At 45.8% G+C, this 24,593-nt stretch overlaps 1 protein-coding gene across 2 annotated transcripts in view; it reads right to left on the bottom strand.

Moving 5' to 3' along the window:
- OPHN1 (oligophrenin 1) overlaps window positions 1–24,593 on the bottom strand; it is a 118,208-nt gene that overhangs the window by 24,248 nt on the left and 69,367 nt on the right. For both annotated transcript variants that reach the window (XM_083722166.1, XM_083722167.1), the window contains 6 exons: window positions 23,812–23,886; window positions 15,940–16,024; window positions 15,394–15,452; window positions 12,221–12,326; window positions 5,933–6,092; window positions 11–158 (listed from right to left, as the gene is read on the bottom strand). In XM_083722166.1, the coding sequence (XP_083578292.1) occupies window positions 11–158; window positions 5,933–6,092; window positions 12,221–12,326; window positions 15,394–15,452; window positions 15,940–16,024; window positions 23,812–23,886 (633 nt within the window). The remainder of the gene's footprint in view (window positions 1–10; window positions 159–5,932; window positions 6,093–12,220; window positions 12,327–15,393; window positions 15,453–15,939; window positions 16,025–23,811; window positions 23,887–24,593) is intronic.

A 24,593-nucleotide genomic window follows, 5' to 3' on the forward strand; every position in this document is an offset into this window, starting at 1 on the left:
CCCCACTCACCTTCACTGTCTTCCACGGAGCCTCCAAAGAAGACGGGCCTCTCCCGCAGAGGGCGCTTGGAGATGGTGATGGGTTTGTGCCGTCGAGTGGCTACCCGGGGAGGAGGCACTGGGGGTGCAGCACTGTCCTCAGGGGGGCCGGAATATATCTGAGGGGGAAGGCAGGAATATAGCAGATATTAATATTATGCAGCTTTAAGCAACTGGATGCATAAAAAACTGACTCCTTTTGGAATAAAACATTGCCAGGACCCATGAGCATTGTTCAGAACTTTACTTGAGGAACGTTCTTCAAAACAGAACAGAAAATATATAGTGATACATCCAAATAATTCTATACAGTATCATGAGCATGACCAGCACAGGCTCATGGAAGATTACTTCTTCCAGAAATTGAAACTCTCTCTCTCTCCTATTCCAGCCTGCATTACCCTGTGTACTGCATCTACCACCACCACTTTTGGACATGAACCCGCTGTAGGACTCAGCTGTACTCTATTTAGCAAGCCAGAAGCTCAATGAAGTCCTGCAGCAAAGGTCTCCCTATATCCTTTCCCCTTGTGGACAGTGGGTTCAAGCCACCCAGTGACTATAGCTGAACCCCTGAGCACAGTCATGGGATACTGAGGAAGAAACACAGTGTGGTGTCAGGATTAGACTAGGACCTGGGAGACCGGAGTTTGAATCTCCACTCAGCCAGGAAGCCCTCTGGGCCAGTCACTGCCACTGAGGAGAGGGAGAAAGATGCAAGACACCTCGAGCTCCTTGGAGAAACAAGGTAGGATATAAATGTGATGCAATAAAAAATAAAGGAAACAAAACAAAACACAAAACGGAAGGACCAGTAACCTGCATTCTGCTAAAGCTAGCAATAACTAATTCTTAACATCCGCCAGTTAATGGGGAGCCTCTTGAAAATGTCTTGGCCAGTCACAGACATAAATCTTCCTTGTCTGCACACACAGTAATTTACAGTCTATTTGATTGTGCCAACAGGAGGCAAAGGATCAACAAAAGTGACCACAGATGCAGCAGGAGGCTGGTGAAAAAATTGCTCAATTCTGCAGTAGTTTAGTTGTAGTTCGTCTTAATTTGGCCTACTCCAATTTTCACATGTAGTAGCTAATTTACATTTCCCTCCTCCAAGATTCATTCAGCGTGTGTAACGCGCCGTTCATCTCCCTTTTTGAGATTATTCAGCTTGTACCTTCCATAACCCAAAATAGATTCCCTACAGCATTTCTCGAAATGCATTCCTTTTCAGTTCCATAAACTCAACCCCAGTGCCCCCTACCCTATGACAAGCAATATTCTGAATAGAAGTTTGCCCAATCCACTAAGTAAGATAGCAGGCCATTTACACCCCTAGCGTGAGTCTGCCTCCGCCACCTCCTTGCCTCTTAGTATCCCACTAGGCTATCCCACCACCCACCTTAGTAGCCACTGGTTAGGACCCTCTCAGGCCTTGTTTGGTCACTACCCTCTCATTCATTTGGAGCGAATTAAAAAGTTCACTTTCAATTGCCACCTGTCCTGTTTCCAGAGATGCTTTAGATATACCAAATCATGGGGGGGAAATTACAGTGAAGCAATTACTCCCAACCCAACCTTGGTTTGCCTTATTTGTTTTAATGTGACTGCCACACTACCTCAGGAAGAAGTGCCAAAGTAATATAACACCATCCCTTGACACCGCTCCTGCCTCAACCCCATGGAGCAAAAAGGTCTGCCAAAGTATTTAGTAGTGACAACAGACCATAAGCATTGGGGCATTTTTGTAAAGACCAGCATCTGAGCCATAAAGAAACTGGGGGCCCCCATTCTATAGCACTAAGGGGACCTCATTTTTTATAGTTTTCCAGGCTGCAATGGGTACACACAAGCTGCTGACATGGAACTAGCTGCTCTGCAGCTTCCATCCAATTTGTCTTTCACAGCTAACATAAAATACGTTCTATGGCTGGTGGCAGCTGGGCATCATCCCCAGGCATCTGCTTTCAGAATACCTAGGGAAGGAAAGCATTCTGAGAATGTGGTCCAAGTTTCTTAAATCAGTCTTGCTCAACCTGGTGCCCCCAGGATATTTGGGGCCACACCTTCCAACATCAGGATGGGAGTTGTAGTCCAAAACATCCAAAGGGCATCAGGTTAAGATCTTCTGTCCTTTCCCCCACAGAATAAAGCAGCTGTTAATCTCTAGTGGATTCTGAAGCCCGTTGGCTGCATGGCAACAGCATTTTCTACAGCTTAGGAAACAGGAATAGCCAAATGTTCTCCCGGTCTGGATGCCAAACAAATTTGGGGATTTGTGGCAAACCCCTCCTGCCACTCAAGAGAAAATGGCTGAAAAGCAGTTGCAATTAACAGAAATTAAGATAGCAGAGCAGGGCTTTCACAATGTCTTATCTTTGGTTCTTACACACCTAGGGGTCTGCCAACAAGGCTGTGCATGTTGACTTCAAAATGACCTGCAACATTACAAACACTGTTGTATGAAGTGTTCCCCCCCCCCCGGCATATTTATTTCTCATTTGCACCCCATTCTTCAGCCAAAAAGTCTCCCAGGGTGTTCTAAGTGCAATTTGTTAAAACAAGGATAAACTGTCCCCACAGGCTTAGAATATAAAACAAAAACCACAACTTGCAAGGGAAAAGGGAGGGAAGAGGAAAATAATCCAGTCCTTGAACAGTTGTTTCTAGAATGCCCAGCTAGCACAGCTGAGGGCCAGGAGATGCCAGGCAGAGCTGGTCTCTCAGTAAACCCGACAAGAACGAGCCTCCTGCTTCCCGTTTCTGCCACTGAGGCAACCTGAGGGAATGGCTGCCCCCCCCCCCCAGGTGCCAGTTGAGGCGAGGAGGCCCGATGAGGCTGGCCTCATGAAGTCAATGGAGGGGAGTACTGCTTAATAGCTCTCTCTCACTGCTTTGCCTTTCTGAAGAGAAATGCCTCCTACAATGCAATTAGTTACTTCTTTATTATGCCGCATTACCAGAAGATTGGCATCAACGGACAAAAGGTTGGTTCAAATGCAACGACTTAATAAATCATGGCTAGTTCATTGGGCGTTCATTCTGCACACCTCTCCTTCCTTTCCCTCAACAGCACTTTCATCTTGCTCTCTTTCAACCACTTTCCCGTTACGGCTGAAACGTGGTACCCTGGTTTACTGCACAGTGTCAAAGCCTCTGTTACAAGCAGAGAGTGTGCAGGCCCTGCACTTCTGTCCTGATCCTCTGGCTTAACAAATAATAATAGGCTTGACGCTTCAGCCCCGGCCTTCTTTAAGGTACAGTTTCCTGTTGCATCCAAAGCAGGGGATTGTGGGCTTAACACAAGCACAGTTCGAAAACTACCGGCTTAGAGTTTTCAAACTGTTCTGCGACAGGGAGCACCTCTCTTTTCATTGCATGATCAAGAAAAAGGAACTTTTTGCCGGACTGGAACACTTCCTCACCTTGCTGGAGGCTTATGGGAGCTCATTTGGGATCACCATTCCTCCTACCTCCCCCTCTCCCCCCCCCCCATGAAAAAAAGACTGCCGCTTTGTGACTTTTTAGTTGAGAGAAAAGACAAGTACGAGGAGACATGACGTTTATAGAATTATGCAGTTCTCAATTCTTGCTTGTACCCGGGACTGTATATTCTCTGCAGTGATCACACCATATTTCGGAGCACTATAGCTCTCGATTTAAAAGCCACAATCACAAAACTCTCCAAGAAGCTGTTCCTACCCCCAGCTAGGTTCACACTATGTAATGAGGCAGTAAAAAGCACATTAATTTTTTTCATATGCGCAGGTGGTATTGACCTAATCTTTCAAGTTTGCAGAGCAGGGTTTGTGTAATGCCAAGACTTGTTTCCAGGGGGATCAAGTTTTTAATTTAGCTGTAGCACTCAAGTTTAAAGCTGTCAAAGCAGTAATTACAACACACCAACCCAGTGAACAATTCCGCTGTCCTTTGAGACTTCACAATTCACCACATAAATAATATATCATGCCTGCTTGAAAACTCATTTGAAGTGTTTGCCTATGTGCGTACGGAAACATTTCCACTCCACACCCACCCAACCAACCCATTTTAAGACTCAAACCTAATAAAACATTACAACTTAACCTTATCGCTGCAGAAATTAAAGGCCAGGAAAGAAGACATCTTACTTTTAATTAAAAGACACCATTCCAGAGATTAGAAAAAGGGCTTGTTTTATATGGTTCCACTCACCCCCCCCCCCACTGCTGGCCAGAATCTCTTAAGAGAAGGTTTGGGGAGGAGGTTTGAAATAGTGGTTAAAACTTTGAGGGCTGAGAAATTTATTCATTTATGGTATTTATATCTCACCTTTTAGTCTAAGGAGTTCAAGGTGGCATACATGGTTCACCCCCCCCCCCACTTAATTCCTACAATGACCCTGTGAGGTAGGTTAAACTAAGAGGTTGTGCCTGGCCCAAGGTCACACCCTGTGAGCTTCATGTCCGAGTGGGTATTTGAACCCTGGTCTCTCCCAGGTCCTAGTCTGACACTCTTAACCACTACACAGCACAGGGTCAGGTAGACTTAGCATATACTGAATCCAGACTGGGGAAGAAGACTTGGAGTGGCTTCAAGATGCTTTCTAGTTTATGATTCAACACCCGGCATTTTGAAATCAAGGATTTGGAACTCTCTAAATTTTTAAATAAAATTCAAAATGCACCAGAAGTCTCTCCAAACCACAGTTTTGTTTCCAATCTCCCCTATTTGTCTCCAGTCTCCTTTGCTCCAGTTTCTTTCAAGGAGGACTCCCAGCACCAGAAAGGGAAATGGACCAGCGACCAGCTGTTGGCCTCCTGGCTTGTGAGATATTTCTGGAGAGCTTAAGTGCAGGTCTAAGATGTCTGCGTGAAGATTCAATTTTAAACAGGGCTTTTAAATAATGTTTATCCTTTTTTGGCGGGTGGAGGGAGGGAGTTGGATTGTTTAAACTGGATTTTTAATTAAAGGCCACTTTTCCAGGTCAATAAAAAAAGCTGTGGTGCTGGTGGTAATCTCCTGAAGCATTATAGAGAAGGCTCCATTGGGGTCAGATATTACACTGCTTTATTGCTTTGCTAATGTGGGGTCAGGTAATGGAATCCCACGAGAACATAAGAAGAGCCAGCTGGATCAGGCGCAATGGCCCATCTAGTCCAACATCCTGTGCTCAGTGCCCCAGTGGGAAACCAGTAAGCAGGATTCGAGCACAAAAGATCGCTCTCCTCCTCCTGCGGTTTACAGCAACTGGAACCCTCTTTATCTCCGATAATCCCCATCCTTAGAATTGCTAGGCAGAACATCCAAGTGTGGCCCACCTGGGAAATCTTCCGCTGCAGTATTTCACCACCAGATCTCTGCTGTTTACTCAGTTCTCAAATGATGAATATGCATCTTCCACAAACGAGAAATGATGCTTCCTTTAGGAAGCATGAAAATTAAAATTTCTCTACCCAATCGACCACAAACCCTTCCTTCTGGAAAGTTCAGGACTTTCTGTTTGGCTTTTATTTACTTTCTCACACACAAATACACCCACACGCCTTCCACGAAATAAACATTCATTGTGTAACGTGAAGCACATTAAAAGCTCTATTTAGCTGGTTTCTTCCTATGCATAATTGTTTAGAAAGTATATGGCAGCAGAACAGACTTAAATTGCCACTCTTCCCCTCCCACCACCACCATGGGTATGTAGCGCAATCTCAATGCCTGTCTACTCAGAAGCAAGTCAGGTGAAATCCACAGGGCAGGGCTGCAGCCTTAATCATCCTTGATGAAAAGCAACCTAGCCCTTGTAAAATCCCTTTGCAAGGGATAAGCACTTCAATCCTAACTCAAGTGAGGCTCTTTGCTTGGGGGGGGGGGCAGGGAAAAGTAAGAAATCAGTGTACTGTTGGCTCTGCCATACCTTGTGGAAATGCTCAATGAGGATCTCCACCACAATGTTCTGAAACTTGATGTTCATCATCGCAGCGACGGTGTCCTCCTGGGCTCGCATGAGTGTGGGGCCAAATATGACCCCCATGTTAGATGGAGACATCAGGTTCTCCCGGCTGTGTTCGCACACGCTGTCAGGAGAGGAAAAAGAAAGCAAGAAAATTAGGGTGGAAATCAGAGGAGCATCTGATCGGGGATTCTGGAGCAGAAATTCCATGAACCGCAAGGCTTGGTTCCCCAACTACAGTCATACCTCAAGTTGAACATGCTTCGGGTTGAGCACGTTCGAGTTGTGCTCCGCGGCATCCCAGAAGTAATGGAGCGCATTACTTCCAGGTTTTGCCGCTCGCGCATGTGCAGATGCTCAAAATGACGTCACACGCATGCGCGGAAGAGGCGAAACGCGACCCGCGCACACGCAGATGCACCATCGTGTCTTACATTACATTCAGGATGCAAACGGGGCTCCAGAACGGATCCTGTTCGCATCCCGAGGTACCACTGTACAGCTGTTCATGGACAAGGAGAGCCTGTCCACTATATGTCGTGCATTAGTAACCTCAAAGCTGGACTGCTGTGATGTGCTCTATGTGGGGCTGCCCTTGGGCCTGGTTCGGAAGATGCAACTGGGGCAGGGTACTGCAGCCAGATCAGTGGCATGGCTAGGGATTTTGCCACCTGGGGCGGATACCGAGTTTGCCGTCCCTCTTGCTGTTCCTCATCTGGGAACCCTGCTGGCTTGCCACAGCCCTCCCCTCCGCTACAAGTGTATTTCCCTTCTGTCCCCGTCCCCCGCTAACGAAGGGGCAGGAAGGAACTTGACTCCCAGACTCCACCACTTTGCTTTACTTGTACTGCCACACCAGGCTGGAATAGGAGAGCTCAAGTACTTTTAAAATAAACATTATGAATAGCAGCAGCATCTGACATGCTGACTTGTAGTGCAGGGGGCAGGATCTCATGCAACTCACTGAATACAAGAAGATCTGTGCTATCGTACTGTACATTTTAGAAAACTATGACAAACCCATAAAAACACACTAATAATTCCCCTTCTTAGCAGCATCCCCAGGTCTTGGAGAATTTCAGCCAGGGCTGAGACTCCTTGAGGGGATTGCTGGAGACGGAAGTATAAACACTCATAGCCTCAAGTTCCAGAACACTTGCTGTGCACACGAAGGCAGACTCCCTTCGAGCAGACTCAGACTTCTACAAATCCACCAGAATAATCATGGTAACAGGTACACCCTACCCATGCTATGGTTGTGATTATTATTACTTATATATTACTTTTCCATCTGCCTTCTCTCTGGGGCAAAGGTTGCTACCATAATCTACCAAACCCTTGGCACGTGTTTAGAGAGGAGAGGCAGAACCACCACACTGGGGGTCTGGGAGAAAGACTGTGACCTCCTCCTCCCCTCTTCCCGCCTCCCCCCACCCCCAAATGTGATGGGCTGCTCCAGCGCCTCCTCAGATCCCCAGAACAGCATTAAGGCCATAATGAACTAAATAGCAGACAACACAAAAGGCCACAGGCTGCTCAGGGACGACTTCCTCAGGGAGAGCCTTTCTGCCTCCTCACTCTCCCTTCCCGCCAGCCTACATGGCACCACCCCCACCCCCCGTTCCCTTTAACCAAGCAATAAAACAACCATGGAGCCCTCCTCATGCTTGAAATCTTAGCTGCTCCCTGCTTTCCTCCTCCATTCAGCCAGTGGGGACCCCATCACCCTGCCCCCCCCCGCCACTCAGTTTGTTATGCCCTCTGCACCCCACTTCCCCCACCAGTGAGCTAGACTGTTTATGGGAGCTTCTGACCGAAGATGTGCTGGCTGCCCAACTACTACTGAGCCAGGCTCAAAATCCTTGCATTAATTCACAAGCCCTGAATGACCTTAGGGACCTTGCCTGAGTACTTACAACTCAAAAGCTGAGATAACCTGCAAGAATGTTGCTGGTCATTCCTTAAGTTGGCAAGGTTCATTTGACCACAAAAGGAAACCAAGTCTTTATTGTCAGCTGCCCAGTCCTGTCAACTCTCTGCCGCTGGAGATTCAGCAGGCTCCTTTGCGCTAACTTTTAAAACATCCGCTGAAACCTTTTCTGTTCTGCAGGCAATTAAGAGGACAATAGCCCACAATGGGCTATTGATGCCTGTTTTTAATTTATTTTTGCTTGTTTTTATTCTTTCGTGACATTTTTTGTTTGGTCTTTATCTTTTTAATGCTCTAAACTATTTTGTGATTTAGTGGTATATAGCTATTCAAGTAAACAAGCAAGAAGGCAAGCAAGCAAACAAACAAACAACTCCACCCCTATGGTGAATCATAATGGGATTCTTCTGCATTATTATTCATTAACAGAAATATATTAAAGCAGTTTACAGTAATAAAAACATAAAAGCATACAGTAAAAGCATTAAAAAAGTTAAAAACAAACACCAGTAAACCATTGCGGAAGGATGTCCTCTTAATTGCCTGTAAACACCTGGCAGAATATAACTTTTCAGCAGGCTTTTAAAAGTTGGCACAGAAGGTGCCCACTGAATCTCTAGTCACAGTGTTCCACTGCACTGGCCCAGTGATGCCCATTGTTATCAAATGAGCCTCTCCAGCTCATTTTGTGTGATGGGGTAAAACGTAAGAAGAGCCTGCTGGATTAGGCCAATGGCCCACCCAGTCTAGCATCCTGTTCCCACATTGGGAACATCCAACCTGATGTCCCAATGGGAAGCCTGCAAGCTGGACATGAGCACAGCATCACTCTGCCCACCAGCAATTCGCAGTAATTGGTATTCAGAGGCATACTGGCTCTGACGGTGGAGGCAGAACATACTCTTGCAAACTCTAAAAATGAAACTTGCAGACATTTCAGGTGCACCTTCAGAAAGTTGGCAAAAAAAGTAGATTTGACATCCTTCAGATGTATATGTGGGTGTCTACTGCTGTGCTCCCACCTGTTATTAATTCTCTTTTCTTTACACAAGCACTTTTGCTTGAGCAGTTTTGATACTTTTGTGTAATGTTGGAAATTTTGATTGCTTCTTTAAAGTTCAAGCCAATGCTTTAAGCAAATGTTAATGGGTTTGATCATAAACCAGCTTGAGGCTGTGGTTTAATAAATTTGCAAAAAGCAAAGGGAGAGGCAAAAAAATAATAATGCCAGCAATGTCAAACCCATGTGGGGTACATGTCTCAGGTAAATCACAATTCAGTGGCTCCCAAACTCATTTGAGGGCCCTGGGACCCTGTGTTCCAGAAACTCATCCCCAGTGCACCCTGCCTTATGAAAAGCATCACAGCAGAATTGCCTCCCCAATAAAATTCAAAACATTAGTGATTAATTGCAAAACCCAATTAAAATGATTTAGCTTAATTAATTCAACAAAACTGATAGACTTGATCCACTGATGCCAGGTTTTCGAAGTACACCTGCAGTGCCCGCCCCTGCCACCTCCTTGTGTCTTAGAGCTCCCCTAGGTAATCCCCCCAACCCACAAGGCAGATCCCTCCGCTATGAGATCCACCCCCATAGTTGAACATGCCTCTTTTGCACCAAAAAGGGGGACAAGGAGACACACTGAGAGAACCCACCATGCGCAGGGGAGCACGTGCTCCCCATGAGGCAGGTGGCGAGCAGGAGACCCCGAGGGGCAGTGACTGAGCCGCGAGCGACCCCAGCGGTGGTGCTGCCTGCTGCCTGGGCGCAATGCCTCCTGACTGCATCATTTATCGCTCCACCTTGGACCACCTCAGACCCCCGCAGCACTCCGCTCGCCGCCTGCCTCATGGGGAGCGCTCTCTCCCCTGCATGCTCTTAGCATGTCTCCTTGCCCCCCTTTTCAGCACCATGAGTTGGCTGTGTCTGTAGTGCTCACCACGTGCACTAGCTTGTTGCTGGTAGTGGTGGCGAGCCAGAAGCCAGAGAGCCAGTAGCAGCAGGGCAGGCCAGATTTAGGACCCTGGCGGGCCTGATCCAGCCCGGGAGCCTGAGCTAAGTGCATCATCTTTCCACCTGGCGCTCTTGAACCTGTTTGCAGAAACAGAATGGGACTTGAAAATAGCAGCCCAGGGCTCTATTGCCCAATGCTGAAAGTCCTTCTGTCTTAGTCATTTGGATTGCTGGTACTCTGGGGTTTGGCAAATTGCCCTCCTTGAAACATATCTCGTAAACTTAAAATAATTAAGGGCAGGGCAGAGCTTGAAAGACAGGCTTTTTTGGCTCTATGGAAGTATATGCAAATTCCTGGTTGTTCTAAGGCTTTGTAGAACCATAATAATAATAATAATAATAATAATAATAATAATAATAATAATAATAATAATTATTTATACCCCACCCATCTGGCTGGGTTTCCCCAGCCACTCTGGCTGTCTTCCAACACAATATTAAAATACAATAGTCTATTAAACATTAAAAGCTTCCCTAAACAGGGCTGCCTTCAGATGTCTTCTAAAAGTCTGGTAGTTTTTCTCTTTGACCTCTGGCGGGAGGGTGTTCCACAGGGTGGGTGCCACTACTGAGAAGGCCCTCTGCCGGGTTCCCTATAACTTGGCTTCTCACAGCGAGTCAACCGCCAGAAGGCTCTCAGCGTAGACCTCAGTGTCCGGGCAGAATGTTGGGGGTGGAAACGCTCCTTCAGGTATATATACAGGACCGAGGCCATTTAGGGCTTTAAAGGTCAGCACCAACACTTTGAATTGTGCTCAGAAACGTACTGGGGGCCAATGTAGGTCTTTCAAGACCGTGTTATTAATTAAACTAAATAGTATTCATTGAGTTTTGAATAAATGTGCAATCAATTGTTACTCTTCTTCCTCTTCTTATTTGCATTATTATCTTCTCTAGTGGGTCGTGCAAATCACTATTTTTAATGATGCTTTTTATAGGGGGGGCATTTGGTGTGAGTTTATGGAACCAAGGGGGCCTGAAATGTTTGGGAACCACTGCTTTATTATCTTTATTTTTCATTCTTTGTTTTCTTTCTTTTTGCCATGTCTGTAAGTCCTAACAAAACCAATAAAATATGGGATGAGGAGGAGGATTTCAACAAATCTTTGGGGCCAATGGAGCCTGCAACAAAATCTATGCCAGAAGACTGAAACCAGAAAGAGGAAAAGGCTGGAGATTATAATCTACATCACACCCAGCAATTGCACAATTTCAAATTGCCAAAACCAGACATATTTTCCTCTGACAAGCACTTAAGAGTGGTGCTTTGTTGGAGAAGAAGAAGAAAAAAATCACATTTCTAAAACTGATTTTCCTGAGGTCTGGAAATAATCAAACCCTTTTGCTCTGAAAGCCAAGGCTTGTTCTCAAACATCCTTCTTGCCGTATCAGAATTGCAACAGCCTCCCATTTCTAGATTATTATTATTTACTAAACTTATTGGTTTTTTATTTTATATAAGTAACTCAAAGTGGCTTACAACAATAAATACTGCATTCATGAAAAACAAAATCTAAAACATCTTCACATTTTTAAAAACTGGATTGAAACGCAAACACACCTGCACACCTGCCACAGATAATTAAAAGCCAGAGGCCTGACAAAAGTCTGCTGCCACCGGCAATCTTCCTGGGGAGAGAATACCACAAGTGGGGTGCCACCACTGAAAGGGCCCCGTTCTTGTGTTACCACCCTCCAGAACCCTTGCAGAGGAGGAACATGAAGGAGGGCCTCAGGTGATGACTGCAGGGTTTGGGTCAGTTCATATGGAGAGAGGCAGCCCTTGGGGTATTTGGGTCCTGAGCCGTTTAAGGCTTTATAGGTCACACCCAGCACTCTGAACTGGAAACTAATTGGTAACCAGGGCTGTCGGGGCAAGCTGGCGTTATGTACCCATCATGGGCAACCCCGAAGAAGAGAGGATGTGTTAGTCCATCACCAATAGCCAAGACTCTGTTGGGTCTATAGTTCAATCCACACTGCACCACACATACATACCATGAAGGCAAAATCCTGACAAGCAACCCTTCTGTGGAAGGCAACTCTGACAGAAGTCACATGTCAACTGTGTATTGAGCCTAATGCTGGCAGTGGGTGTGTCCAGAGACAAAAAAACAACAACAGCCACTGTGTCCAACCCCTTCCTTCTCTCTCCCCACCCCCTTGTATAGATCACTCTTGCTGGAGTCCTGATCACTTGCAGGGAGCTTCTGGAATCAGGCCCAGGGCACAGTTGAGCAGAAGTCCGCCAGCTGCCAACCCCCCTGCTTTACAGTAGGAATCTTGCATAGAAACGCCAACTTACTGGACCAGGTGCCTGATGATCATTTCTAGCATCTCTCGGTTTTTGTCAGGGAGTTTATAGACAAGGGAATGGATCGCTCCCAGCCTATAATCCAGGTTGTCAGACTCTAGGAAGGAAAAAATAATCAGATTTTCAGTTTGAGGTAAATACACAGAGGCTTCGCTTCTGGTGCAAACAGCAGCTGCTGTGTGTGTGTTTAAACAGGACACGTCAATTGTGGGAGTTACACTGTCTCTCATCACTTCCAGATTGTGATTCAGGCTCCCCCAGGGTTGCTGCTTTCAAAACAAAAAGCGTGCGAACTAACTCAATCTTTTAGTGTGGTAGCATCTACTGACATGAGGCAGGCGCCACCTGTTAAAACATTTTTATTTTGGCAACTCTACCTAGATGTTTACAAAGCTGGGGTGAGTTCTAATCTGTTTTTCGTCTTTTCACATTTTGGGAAGTCTTAAAATTATTTTTGTTGAATTTATTATTATTATTTTACTTTTACCTGTTGAAATTTTCTTATTGGTAATTTTACTATTTTATCTTTTTTGTAAACTGCTTTGAGGTGCATTTAGGGGGAAGGAACCCAAGTAGTGTACAAATTGTATTAAATAATAAAAAATATTAACTGCAACGAGCAACAGCTGCTCTTGGCTGCGATGAAAATCAGTGTCACAATACTGATTTTGCTAAAATCTTGCTGAGGGCAGGGAGGATTTTGTGCAGAAAACACAGGCAGTTTCTTATTTAGACACAGCTCATAGCATTTGAAAAAGAACTGGGAAGAACAGAGAAGTCAGAGGGAATTGTTGATGGCCCAGGTAAATTTTCAATATAGTTTCCCCCTCCTTGTTTGTTTAGCCTGGAAGAGACTGAGGGGTGAGATGAGAACCATCTTCAAATATCTGAAGGGCTGTCCCATGAAAGATGGAGCAAGCTTGTCTTCTGCTGCTTCGGAAGGCTGGATTCAAACCAATGGTTTGGAAAGGAAATTTTGACTAAACATTAGGAAGAACCTTCTGACTGTAAGAGCCATTTCAACGGTGGAACTGTCTCCCTTGGGAGGTGGTGGACTCTCCTTCCTTGGATGTTTTTAAGCAGAGGATGGGTGGCCAACTGTCAGAGTTTCTTTAGCTATGATTCCAGCACCTCCAGGGGCTGGACTGAATGAGTGTTGTGATTCCTTTCCAAAGGAATCTTTGCATGCATTTTCCCATGCAGCTCTGAGTCTCCACATACACACCATGCTCTCCAGCTGCTTTGGACTACAACTCCCATCAGCCACAGCTAGCACAGCCACATAACACTGGGTTGATGGGCGTTGTAGTCTAAAACTGGTGGAGGTTAGAGGGATTGATTGATTGACTGAAACTGTCCTCTCTCAGGGTCCTGGCTCTGTCCCCAAAGCACCTTCGCAGCCAAGGTGCAGAGGTTGGAGCCTCCCTGCTGAGTGATAACAGGCCTCCAAGATGCCTCTGCGATTGGCCATTGTTGAGCCAAGGAGAATCTTCTGACAGTAAGAGCTGTTTTGACAGTGGAACAGACTCCTGTGAGAGATAGTGGAGGTTTTTAAGCTGTCATGTATGATCTAGCTGAGATTCTTGCATTGCAGAGGGTTGGACTAGATGACTCTTTGGGTCCCTTCCAACTCTATGATTCCATGCTATTTTGTCTGTATGGCAGCATGGGGCTCACATTATATGTCAACTGGGGGGTGGTGCAACTGGAGGGGGTGCAGATTCTCCTTGGCTAGACATCTCTCTGTCTTTCAATCAAGCCCAGAGCTCCAGGCCATTGATCTCCACTTGCCCCAGCTCAGCACAGAATGCAACCTTTCACCACCTGTGGCAAGTCTGTGCTGCTTTACACCTCTGCTCCAGATCAGCTGGGCTCTTGTGAGCCCAATGATAGAGACTGACCCTGAGATACTACAGTGCGAAGCTTAATTTTTGCAAATTTCTTCAGTGTGGGGTTTTTTAAAATATGTTCTTGAGTGTGAGGGATTACAACCTGCTATTAATTGGATAACATTTAGCTTGTTAAGTCTACGTTTAATGAAGAAGCACATAAATGGCTTTCAGAAAACCAAGGAATTTTAATTTTATCTTCTGCAAATGTCAGGCGATGATAATTAATTAATTAATTAATTAATTAATTAATTAACAAATATTAATATTACTTTGCAAGTACTTGGCAATCATTTTTAATATCGCTATGTGATTTTACACACATTTCACTGACCAAGCAAAGATAAATTGTATTAATTCAACCCGTGGGATAGGATGCGAGAGGGTAAGTTGTGAAGGCTCTCTTGCACTTGCTTAAGGAAGCCTGTGCTTCAAGCTAGCTTGCAAACCCGCGAAACCATTCACAGAGAAACAGGGAGAGGAGGTTGGATGCCGAAAACAGGAAGCACCAGGGAACTCATTACAGCCAGCAGGAGTTCAATCAAGATGACCAGATTCTTGATTTATCCACTCATTTAATTAAATTGTTGTCCGGGCCTAGTAATACAATACTGTGCAAATTTGGACTGTCGACCTAATTGAAAGGTTTCAGAGTTAATTAACCGTGCTGCTTTGATTGTCCATGGAGCAATCAATTAAAAGGGGGGGGGGACATTGGACATGACGTCCTCAAGTGAGATTTGCTGTTCTTGCCCTAGCTCAGTGGTTCTCAGGAAAGTGGGTAGTCCTGCAAGGGGGCAGCAGGGGAAGCACCGGAGGTCTATTGACTATTAGACTTTGAAAAGCAGGTAACACATGATCAAGTCCATCAATTTTGGTGAATTAAACTCAATAGTTTTAATCCAATTTTGGATACACATGCAATAAACTGTTGCTGTTTCAAATTTTGGTGCATTATTATCTTCCTTAGTAGGCATACACAATACAAAAAAGAAATTGGGGGGGGCAGTTGGGAGGAGGAGGAAATATCCATTTTGGGAGGTAAGTAGTAGGATCTGCCTTGGTTTGTATGAGAGGAGAGGAGGCACATATCCCTGTTTTCTATGTGCTATCACCTCCTTTACAGAACATGAGAAAGTGGTTCTTCCAAAGCGCTTAGCACAGATCTAACATTCCAGAGAATAGAACCTTGTCCTCATCAGGCAAATGAGCTCACACCCTTCAGAAAACTACTCTTAATAGCAGCTCACCACCCCCCTGCTCCCAGGCACTTACTGGCAGCTAAGATCAATTCTTTGTGAAGCTTATACGTCATGACAGGTTCAGAGAGATTCCTGTGGGGGGGGGGGGAGAAAGAGAGAGTTCAATGCATAGGTTCCATAGGAAACAGGGAGGCACAGCTGTGCTCTACTCAATCTGGAACAATTTGTATGTTGTTGTTGTTTTAAAAAATCTCAATAAATTCCATCAAGACCACTCTATGTCCAAGGCCCTGGTGATATGAGTTGAAGTTTCCTTGTTTCATGGACAGGGACATAGCTCAGTGGAAGAGCTCCTTTTCTGCATGCAGAAGGACCTCGGTCACTTCCTCGGCTTCAGGTGAGCATAGCTGGGAAAGATTTCCACAGACACCTTGAGTGGAGAGAATTGGGCAAATGGAGCAGCCGTCTAAGGAAGTGCTCACAGGATAAGACAAGTTCAGTGAAACACAGGAAAGCTGTTTTTAACCAGCTCCATGCCCTCTGTCCACCCACTCTGTGCAGATTAGCTAGATAAAGGTCAGATATTTTAGAAAGCAGAAACTGAGAAAGAAGAACCTACCTGAGGTAGAACTTCAGTGAGCTTGTAATTGTCTTGATGTCCCAGTCACTATTTTGGAAGTCCACATCCCCTGGGCACTTCGGGTCTGGATAGAGGAAAAGAGAAGAGGCAAAAAATATATAAAAGGTTTAGAAAACAGACCAGGAAACCACTGTTTGTAACTTCTTGTTCTGTGAAGGGAAGCAATTAAAACATTTCAGGCTCACCAGTCTGAGAAAACCACAGTGTTACACCATCTTCCCCTGGTGTTCCACTTGAAATTTGCTCTCCTTGTTATTTTCATTTTATTGTTCCCAATGAGAAATGAATTCCTTTTTGGTATTGAAAGAAGGCCAAGGGGGAAGCACAGAGAATATCCAGAACACGGTCCCCGTGATGAGATTCGTCCAAGCGACCACAACATTTTTGTGGAAGTGCAAAAGACAGTATTTAATGGAGAAAGTGGCACCCCCAAATTTCCACTGGGGATGGGGGGAAGAATGGCTCAAAAGTGTGAGCAGCGGAGCTACCTGGGTCTCTCCAAAGGACAGGTGCATCTCTCCACTACCACCACCCTGGGTTATTTATTTATTTACTTACTTACTTATTTATAAAAAATATTTAGATCCCACCGTATTACAATAATATATCAGGGCAGTTTACAACAGTAAAAATAAGATAAAAACATACAAGGGAAGCATAAGAAATTTAAAGGAAAGAAGTTAAAAACAAATGCTGGTAACCCAATGTGAAAGGATGTATTCTTCATTGCCTTCATTGCTATTGGCTTCAGTCTCTCCTGCAAGACGAGGGAAGTGTTTTCTTGATTGTTGGTCCAAAGGCTTTGTTCAAGCCTTCATATATTTGGTGAGTGCTGCCACTGTCAGCAGTGAGTTGAACACTCCAAGGCAGCTTTAGTCGTTGGCACATTGTCTGGCAACTCACTGGGTATCACTTTCTCAGTGTAGAAAGCATCTTTCAACAGGGTAGCTCACAAAAGACTTTTGCAGCAATAACAAGGCTCCGTGTCTTTTATGCCGGCCTCAAACCAGTCGTGGATCTGTTGTTCTCTTTGATTGCCTGTGTCGTAGGTTGCCTCTTTGATGCAGCTCCACCTTGCTTTGACGCTGTCAGCTCAGTAGAGCTTGTTCAATGGAATCAGAGAAACATTCACAAAGTTCAGGTATGACTGTTCTGACAGTGTTGATTTGAGGCCACACTTTCTGCTTGTATCTTATGCCCATCAGGTTGAGCTTATAACTCATAACTGCTGCCTCCTCTATTGCTTTTGCTGCATTTGCAGCACCAAAGTCACCTCTCTGGGGTGCAAGCCTGTGCAGTGTGTATGGAGGTCCTGGGCTGCCCAGACAACAAGACCCCCTGATGTGGTCCAAAGGAAAGGAAAGTAATACATTTGGCACCAGGGGTTTCTGGAAGGAGGTATACAAGACACCATTCAGTCACCTAAAGAGACTCCACTCTGGATTCTGCACACAGCTGGTGGAATAGAAGTTTTCAGCAGGTGGTTAAAAAGTTGAAGCAGAAAGTACCTGCTGAATCTCCAGTGGCAGAGAGTTCCACAGGACTGGGCCCATGACACTAAAGGCTTGGCTTCTCACTGTCACCAAATGAGCCTCGCCAACTTGGCGAACAACCAACGATGTTCTTCCAGATGATCTCAGTGATCAAGTTGGGATACTATAAGGTTCAGGTGAAGTTTACCCTGGACCTAGGTTGTTCAGGGCTTTGTAAATCAATGCAACCTGGCTTGGTAGTAGATGGGCAGTGCAGTGCGGCTGTTTTAACAATGGTGTCGCATGCCCTCAGCCAGAAGCTCCCATCAGCAATCTGGTTGCAGTGCTCTGCACCAGCTGGAGCTTCTGAAACAGGCCCAAGGGCAGTCCTACACAAAGTGCATTGCAGTAATCCAGTCTGGGGGTTCCCAGTGGCCACACTAGAATTTGCACCTAGAATTTCTAATCCATTGCAGCTCTATGTTTTGTTAGTGTCAAGTGGGATTGATGGTGCCAGAAGCAGCAGCAGTAGCAAACTGGACAACCAAACCAAAGCACATTTAATAAACCCCAGCAGGGTCTCTTGATAGAAAGCACACGGAGCTATTTGCCCAGAGGAAAGGCAGGAGGACTTTTAACAGCCATCAAACACACTTTGTCCCATGTAATTAATCATCGGAGAGTGTGACCCTGCCTTGTACAACTCAAGACTCTGCAGGAATCCAATATAACAACAGCAAGGGAGAGCACAGCCAAGTGTTTTGAAACAAAAAAAAAAAAGGGCAGCCAAGGAAGTAGGGCTCTTACAGGAATCAGAAGGCACTTTGCTGATTGGCAATAAAAAGGACCTGCTCAGAAAGTGACGGGGAGCCGAGAGATTTATTTCTTAGAAAGTGTCGATATTAACACCATCATAGCAGCCAGCTGGCCCTGACTCCAACCAACCACCTGGCTTCCACAATGATGTAATGGGAAAGAGTTGGCAGACCAAGTCCCCTCCAGCCTTCATGCAAAGCCACCCACTAAGATCTTGAAAGAGTGGCGCCATGATTTACTTTTTCTAAGCCCAAGCCCTCCTCACAGTGTAAGAGCCTGCTGGATCAGGCCAACAACCCATCCGGGTTAGGTTCCTGTGTTCACTGTGGCCAAATGGTCCCTATTGACCCAAGAATCCAGATAGACTGCCTCTGGGTCTGGAGGTTCCATAAGAGCATCAGAAGAGCCCAGCTACTGGACCAGGCCAGTGGCCTATCTAGTCTAGCCTCCTGTTCTCACAGTGACCAATGTTTCCACCAATGGTTTCCACCAATTAATATTCAGACACTTTACTCAGTCTGGCTTTGGAGAAAGAGCATTGCCTCCTTTTCCTCTATGAATTGGTCAAATCCTCTTTTAAAGCCGTCCAAGTTGGGAGCCATCACCGCTCCACATGGGAGCGAGTTCCACTGTTTACCTATGTGCTACATCAAGAAGTACATAATTGTATCTGACCTGAATTGGATGTCAAATTGGGCAATGATATCCAGGAAAGGTGTCCGAACACTCAAAGACCTGGCAGACAGACAAGGCACTTTCCAAAATCTCTAGCAGATTATTTGCTGGGCGTGTAAAGCAAAATAACCTGCATCAATCTCTGTAAATGTATCCACCTCTGCTTCTTAACCTCTGTTGTTTTCCTGCTGTTGATTCTACCATTATTACAGTTGTGATATGTGCAGCTTCATTATATTAATTCCCAGTCTAACGTACATTTATCTATTGTTATGTATGAAATATTCACATTTCCAAAAACTCCCTCTTTCTGCTCTCCTGCCCCTAGTTGTTGGCATCTGTCTGTCTCAGGAGACCATGCAGGTATGCGCCTTTGGGGGTGAAGTCTACAGCTGCCCTTTCTTCCAAAACCTACAGCAGTTGTGAACCATTAGCTGCATCCCCACCCCAAGTCCCCATTTGTACTTTTCAAGTATTCTGAACTTGACCAAACTCCACCTTTTGCATTTCTCCATTTTCCTGGTGCTCCACGAAGCACCTCCTACCCCTGAACTGTGCCAGATGGGCTATAGGAACAACTGTTCAAAATGGATGCCTGAATTTGGATTTTTGTGTGTGTGTGTGTGTGTGTGTGTGTGTGTTTAATACAGAGATCATAAGCTTTGGGCAGTCTTGCTTTGAGTGTTTCTAAGCAACTCTGGAAGCCTTTTTGACTGAAGTGGAGGGTACCAAATGCATCCTTTCTCTCTTTCAATCTCTCTCTGTTCCAAAGATTGTAGGCTGAACATTTATCCCTCTGCACATATTCAGACCAAACGCGAAGACAGGCATAATTCAAAGCAATGTCTCTTCTTCCCTTTCCAAATTTGGTCAGGTTATGACTGAGCCACCTTACAGCTGAAGAGGTCTGTAGAGTTTTGGGGAATGCCAATGAAACACAAGATCCGAAAAAGAGTCCTCTGACTAGCAGATCAACAGGGAGAAGAGATGCTGTAAAGACCCAATTCTCTTGTGCATCAAGGCCCCTAAATTAATAAATATTTGTTGCATTTATATCCCACCTTTTTCTCCAAGGAGCTCAAGGTGGCATACATGGCTCTCCCCTTCCTCAATACCACAACAACCTAGTGAGGTAGGTTAGGCTGAGAGGCAATGACTGGCCACCAGGGTCATACACAGGGAGTTTTATGGCTGAGTGGGAGGATTTGAACCATGGTCTTTCCCATGTTCTGTCAAGACAATCTAACTGCTACACCACACAACTGCACAAGCAACAGGAAATTACAGCAGTATGAAAATCATCCTTAAACCACCATGGTAGCAAAGTTCAGAGTACAATGTGAATCCTTACAATCCTTATTGGGCAGGCCCTCTATGTCATGGACTGGCTGGATGCAGAGAAGCGCTAGGAGGCACTAGCCGGGGAACCTGCTAGGGTACCCCCAGGGGTAGAAGGCTCAGAGCCAGGGGATTGGTGATAGGACAATGATGAGTGGTCAGAGAGAGAAGGAGCAGACTTGGAGGAGGTGTCAGAAGAGGCAACAGGGTTTGGTGAGCAGGGTCATGCTGCAGCAGAGAACAGTTCATATTCCGAGGCAGAAGCAGGGGCTGGAGAGGAGTGGATCCAGGAGAAGCAAGGGAGTCACTCCCTCCTGCTGTAACCACCTCCCCTCCCCTCCCCACCCCCAGTTTCCTAAAACTCACAAACGAAACAGACAGAGCAGAGAGTGGTTGTGTGAAGACACAGCCTGAGACTGCATGGGAAAGACTCTGGAGAGGAGAAGTCCTACTGGGCACTGGGAAGGCAGTCCTTGCAAACGCTTCATTGGGGCAAGACCTCCTAGAAAGAGTTGCTGAGACCACCGGGCTGGAGCTGTGGATTGTTTCATTGAATAAAGAGTTCACTTAACTGGCCTCAGATGATTTATTGTTCCACTGCTGAACTACGCTTGGGAGCAGCCACCGAGAAGGCCCTGTCCTGTTCCCCCACCAAGCAGGCCTGTGAGGGTGGCCAGACTGATAGAAGGGACTCCCCTGAAGATCTCAAAACCCAGGCAGGTTCATATGGGATGATACAAGATTCAAGATGACCGTAACAGATTGGAGAACTGGGCCCAAAATAACACAGTGAATTTCAACAGGAACAAAGGTAAGCTTCTGCACTTAGGCAGAATTAACCAGCTGCACAAATGTGAGATGGGAATACCTGACTTGGCAGTAGCACATGTGAAAGAATCTAGGGGTTTTAATAGACCACAAGCTTAATGTGAGTCAACAGTGAGATGCAGCAACAAAAAAGAGCTAATGCTATTCTAGGCTGCATCAACAGAAGTCTGGTTGACATCTGAAGACGGCCCTGTTTGGGGAAGTTTTTAATGACTGATGTGTTAATGTATTTTTAATCTTTTGTTGGAAGCTGCCCAGAGTGGCTGAGGAAACCCAACTAGATGGGCGGGTATAAATAATAAACTTATTTTATTATTGTTGTTGTTGTTGTTGTTATTGATGATGATGATGTCCAGATCAAGGGAAGTCATAAAGGTAAAGGTAAAGGTACCCCTGCCCGTACGGGCCAGTCGTGTCCGACTCTAGGGTTGTGCACCCATCTCACTTAAGAGGCCGGGGGCCAGCGCTGTCCGGAGACACTTCCGGGTCACATGGCCAGCGTGACGAAGCTGCTCTGGTGAGCCAGCACCAGCGCAGCACACGGAAACGCCATTTACCTTCCCGCTAGAAAGCGGTACCTATTTATCTACTTGCACTTAGGGGTGCTTTCGAACTGCTAGGTGGGCAGGAGCTGGGACCGAAAGACGGGAGCTCACCCCGCCGCAGGGATTCAAACCGCCGACCATGCGATCGGCAAGTCCTAGGCACTGAGGTTTTACCCACAGCGCCACCCACGTCCCAACAAGGGAAGTCATAGTATTGCTCTATTCCAGTGTTTCCCAACCTTGTGCCTCCAGATGTTTTTGGCCTACAACTCCCATCATCCCTGACCACTGGTCTTGCTAGCTAGGGATGATGGGAGTTGTAGGCCAAAAACATCTGGAGGCACAAGGTTGGGAAACACTATTCTACCTTGGTCAGACCACACCTGGAGTAGGATATTGACAAGCTGAATCGGAACTTGGCATGACTGCAATGAGGGCTAAAGCTGATTACATCTGCCTAAACTATTTGAAAAAACTGAGCTCCTACTAGATGAGAGACTGTGTTATAAAGAACTGGAATATACTAACTGCTTGGAAGGTGGTATCCAGCACTGCCTAGCCCACTGCCACTTACAGGAACTGCAAGCGTCTTTGAGCAGTGACAAGAGACATATAAGGAACTGGCTCTATTGGAACGAAGTAGGGAGAGACTTGCAGTCAATTATTTCCTCCAAATGTTTGCCACAGTATCCACTTATTAAAACGGCGCAATTCTGTCCGCCTCGCTAAGAGCGGCCTTCACAGAGCTGCACTTCCAGGCAATGCTTACAGTGGCCCTGGATGGACAATATAATAAGGTCCCTTATGAAGGAAGACTCTGATTTTGCAGGCAACTGTATGTGGAATATATATCTTATTATCTACAACACAGTGCTGGCTTTGTGCAGAACCAACAAATCGATTTATGAAACCCTTGTTTGCGCAGGAAATCAACCTAACTATGGCAGAGAGAAAGAAGTGGCTGCAGAATGTTGCTGATGACTTTAGCAATTTGCTCTCTATGCTCTGGCAGCTAGGGAGATTAGAGTGATGAATTTGGATGAATTAGCCATTAATTGTAAAGGGGACTCAGGGATCTAACTTATACGATACATAGGCAACTCCTCTCTCTTTTAACTGTCCCTGTAACAAGGTTTTTGCCAGTTTTGGTTGTGGTTTTACAGTATATTTCGTGTCTGCTGATGTTAAGGATGGTGTCATGGCCTTCAGCTAGCACAATAAAAGTATGATAAAAAAAATAATGACACTTGACAGGCTGGAACATGTGCAGAGGATGGCGACCAAGATGATTAGGGGGCCTGGAAACCAAGCTTTACGAAGAACAATTGAGGGAGTTGTGTATGTTTAGCCAGGAAGAAAAGAGACTGAGAGGAGCTATGATAGCCATCTTCAAATATCTAAAGGGCTGTCCCATGGAAGATAGAGCAAGCTTGCTTTCTCCTGCTCCGGAAGGCTAGGATCTGAACCAATGGCTTCAAGTTACAAGAAAGGAGATTCCAGCTAAACTTCAGGAAGAACTTTCTAAGGGTAAGAGCTGTTTGACAGTGGAATAGACTCCCTTGGAAGGTGGTGGACTCTTCTTCACTGGAGATTTTTAAGCAGAGGTTGGATGGCAACCTGCCATGGATGCTTTAGTTTAGATTCCCGCATTGGACTAGATGTGCCTCAAGGTCTGTTCTAACTCTACAATTCTATGATTCTGTGGCACAGCCTGTCCGATACAGGAGATGTAGACTCAATTAAAGTTAGATCTTATAAATTTTAATATACAGGTTAGGCAGATGTGGATCAAATAAAGCAGATTACATACACATCTTTTGGAACTGTACTCAAATAGAAATATTCTGGAAATCCATTCAAGCTGGTATCTCTGATATGTCAGGATATCGTATTCCCTTGAAAGCTAAAATAATTCTGCTTGGTTATCTAAAAGATGATATTCCAGAATATGATCGGCAAATAGTGTTTAACCATATAGCTTCTGCTAGGATCATAAGAGCCAAGAATTGGGGAAGGGGAACATATCTCCTACCATACCTGAATGGATTGAGAAAATTTGGTCCATTGCATATAATAGTTTTATGGGGAAACTTGGTTTGATTTAGTAAATTGCAAATCAGAATCCCCATGATTCCACAGAAATAAAGCCCAGTTGGCAACGAACCGTTGTTTCTTACCAAAGAAGGCATTCAGGAGCTTCTGCACCTGGATGTTGCTCCCAACAGTTCGATAGACGCCTTCGACTGTAATACCTGAACAGCAGGGGGGGGGGGGGGGGAGAAAACACCATTACTCCTGAAGCCCTGGCAAATCAGACATAGGAGGCACTCAATGGCACTCAAAGCTCAATGGCGCCATCTTGTGCACTCACTTAAAATTAAGAAATTGTTTTTCAGGTGGTCGAGGCAGCTGTAACATAGAGAGAATCCTTGCCCTGAGCCTAGAAAAGCAGGAGCCAGGATGGAACCAAGTCCAGAGTCTTCTTTAAAGATTATTTCAGGCCATCACAGCTTCCCCAAGGAGGCTCCATAAATACCGTGTTTTTTCGCCCAAGAGGACGCACTTTTCCCCCTCCAAAAATGAAGGGGAAATCTTGTGTGCGTCCTATGGGGCGAATACAGGCTTTCGCTGAAGCTTGGAGAGCGAGAGGGGTCGGTGCGCACCAACCCCTCTCCAGGCTTCAGGAAGCTATCAGCAAGCCTGGGGAGTCTGCGGGAGTTCCCGCAGGGCTCCCTAAGCTGCGGATAGCAGCCTGCTGCATGGAGCGCGCTGAAGCAGAGCGCCCCGCCCTTCGGGCAGACATCGGCCAGCCCCACAAGCTCGGGGGACAGCGGGGAGGCGCAGCACCGCCATCCCGCTGTTCCTCTACCTGGTTTGGAGGCTGGCGCTGGGGAGAAGCGCGCTTCTCCCCAGTGCCAGCCCCACAAGCTCGGGGGACAGCAGGGAGGCGGAGCACCGC

Source organism: Podarcis gaigeae, assembly GCF_964106915.1.
Source record: "Podarcis gaigeae genome assembly, chromosome: Z".
In the NCBI taxonomy this organism is placed as follows: domain Eukaryota; kingdom Metazoa; phylum Chordata; class Lepidosauria; order Squamata; family Lacertidae; genus Podarcis; species Podarcis gaigeae.